Source organism: Volvox carteri (assembly GCF_000143455.1).
Source record: "Volvox carteri f. nagariensis unplaced genomic scaffold VOLCAscaffold_306, whole genome shotgun sequence".
NCBI classification, from domain to species: Eukaryota; Viridiplantae; Chlorophyta; class Chlorophyceae; order Chlamydomonadales; family Volvocaceae; genus Volvox; species Volvox carteri.
The window spans coordinates 8,109-10,661 of NW_003307838.1; the positions used below are offsets into that span (position 1 = coordinate 8,109).

General features: G+C 61.8%; 1 protein-coding gene across 1 annotated transcript in view; it reads left to right on the forward strand.

The window, feature by feature from the left end:
* VOLCADRAFT_108654 (uncharacterized protein) overlaps positions 1 to 2,553 on the forward strand; it is a gene marked incomplete at both ends in the record, with an annotated part of 5,947 nt that overhangs the window by 2,051 nt on the left and 1,343 nt on the right. The window contains 5 exons of the mRNA XM_002959503.1: positions 259 to 317; positions 858 to 941; positions 1,008 to 1,106; positions 1,178 to 1,273; positions 1,423 to 1,579. Of these exons, the coding sequence (XP_002959549.1) occupies positions 259 to 317; positions 858 to 941; positions 1,008 to 1,106; positions 1,178 to 1,273; positions 1,423 to 1,579 (495 nt within the window). The remainder of the gene's footprint in view (positions 1 to 258; positions 318 to 857; positions 942 to 1,007; positions 1,107 to 1,177; positions 1,274 to 1,422; positions 1,580 to 2,553) is intronic.

Sequence of the window (2,553 nt, forward strand, 5' to 3'; positions counted from 1 at the left end):
GACCAGGGCTGGCCCGCGTCGCCACCACGTCTTACCGTTCTTGAGGCGCAGCAGGGTTAGGAAGAGCCGTGCCCTAGACAGGAAAGTGGCTGGGTCCCCCACCGCTTCATCCCAGTGTGCTGCTCCTGCTGCCGCCCGCCCAACCACACGCGCGTGGAGCGGCGCCGTAGCCACCGCCGGGCTCATGGCCATGATCCGGCCGGCCACCCGTGCCACCTCCCTGGCTGTGATTGAATCCGGTCCCGCGGTCTCCAAGAGCTCTACCGATTCGGCCAGCTGGCGGACTTTTTCCTCGGGTACTTCGAAAACCTCGCGCTGTGCGTCGACCATGAAGCCTAAGAACTTGACGCGGTGGGACGGTCGCAGCTGGCATTTCTCAAGGCTCAGGGTGAAACCCAGCGCCGTGAGGAGGTCGACGACTGCTCGGCATAGGCGCTGTGCAGCTGGGAGTGTCCTCGCTGCCACCGCGCAGTCGTCGATTAAGTACGCCAGGTCTACGCCTCGCTCCCGCATCGGTCGAAATAGCTCCTGCTTCAGCAGGCTGTAGACCCAGCAGGCCGGGGCGAAGCCGAACGCCATTACGAGCCAGTAGTCGGCTGGTCCGCAAGTTTTAAGCCTTGGGTCCGGAGCGGCGGTAAGATGCTTGCATTTATGACAGGGAAAATTATTGGCTACTCTTGCGTCTTACTGCGGTCTCCAATGCGCGTGGGCGATTTACGCCCTGTTCATCTGCCTACTTGCATCGCAGCTGATCTCCTTCTCCTTAGGTTTAGATTAATTAGATGTAAACCACTGATTCCCGGTTGTCCTGAATGTGCGATCATTCTGATGCGTTTCCGTACCGCTGTCGTGCCCAGGTCGATGGCTTTGCCTTTCTTGGCACTGACGCGACTAGCTCCGTGCAGCCTTCCTTTGTTCCTGGATGGGGCTTACGTGGCGTGGTGAGGTGTCGCCGAGCTATTGTGTTGTCCTTTGCGCTTGCGATAGACGGGCCCGTCTCCCCGCAGGTCCCTCTTCGCACTGGCGGCCTCGGCCTTCAGGGGGGTCCGCTTTCCTTGGTTGGATTGTCGGCTCCATCTCTCGAGTCTCCGCCTTTGGCGCCTTCTGTGGGTTATCCGTTTGCTGCCCCCTGTTCTGTGTGCAATGTTGGCTGATTATCGTGTCTCGCTTGCCGTAGGAGTTCTTTCTTGGCCCTGGGGTTGTCACCGGCGCCGCCGCCGGATCCGCTGGGCCCCCCGTTAGCCGGCCTTTCCCGCTGGGCGTTCCTGCCCAGGTTGGTAGAGAAGTCCTTTGGCTGCTGACCCTGCTCTAGCGCTCTCATAAGCGATTCTCTCGGACTGCAGGCACCTGCCCCCTTGGGTGTGGCTCGCGGTCGCCTAGACCAGGTTATCGCTCGGCTCCGCCCTTCGCCCCTCATTTCAGCCGCGGATCAAGAAGCGTCTTACCAGCGGGGTCTGGCCGCGGCCAACCAGATGCTCCTTGGTGCCCTAGCCTCTTCTACGGTGTCCCGCCAGGATGGTGCCGTCACCGAGTTCCTGAGTGGCTTTCAGCCATGGTCGTGGTCGGGACTGTGGGAATTGTACGCCAGACGACGTGCTCGTCTATATGACGGTTTGGTGGATGCCCCGGCATCAGGGCCGAAGTGGTGGCCCCGTTGGGCCTGCCGCCGTTAAGTCCCACCTGTCCTGCCTGAGTGGTTTCTTCAGCCGTGTGGGCCGGGGTGGTCGATTCGACGTCTCCACCGGCCAAGGCAACCCTTGCGATTGCATCTGGGTTGAGGATTTCCGCGCGTCGTATCAGCGGTCCCAGGTCGCCGGGGGTTACACCGAGGTTTCGGCAGTACCCTTGTCTTATGACAAGTACCGTGCTCTCGTGGGTTACTTGTGGTCGCAGGTGGTGGTGACTGATGAAGCTTTGCCCCGACTGGTCTTCCTGCGGGACCTGTTGTGCGTGCTTCTCCTGTGGCAGACTGCCCAGAGGGGTCACGATATCGGGAAGCTGGGGGTGGGTGACTTCGTCGAACCTTCGCAGCCCGACCGGCCGTACTCTGGGTTCCCGCTACCTCCGCCATGGTCCTGGGGTCCTGGTGGATGTCCTACCCTCTGCTTCCGTCAGCGGGGAACTAAGACCTATCGGCTGGTGCGTGGCCCCGCGGTGCTGCTGCGGCCCAACAGTGAGGACCCTCCTTTCTGCATTCCGCGTACTCTGGCTTTTTACATGTGGTCTTGTGGTATCGCTCCAGCACCGCCGGAGTCCGAAGCTGACTGAACTCCATCAGGGCGGGAACTCCCGCACCGGCCGACGCAGCGGCCTGCAGGGCACCACGGCGGAAACTGTGCACAGTTTCCCCGTCGTACAACTGAGCAGCCCGCAGGTGTAGCCGTAACCGCGCGGCAAGAGTGGCGCTCTGCAGCGCTTCCGCCTTGAAAGCCCGCTGGTCCGCCATCAGCGGGCGAAACAGCGTGTCTTGGACAGCGCTCCCAGGGGGGGCACCAGGCTGGGCACAAGACCACATGTAAAAAGCCAGAGTACGCGGAATGCAGAAAGGGGGGT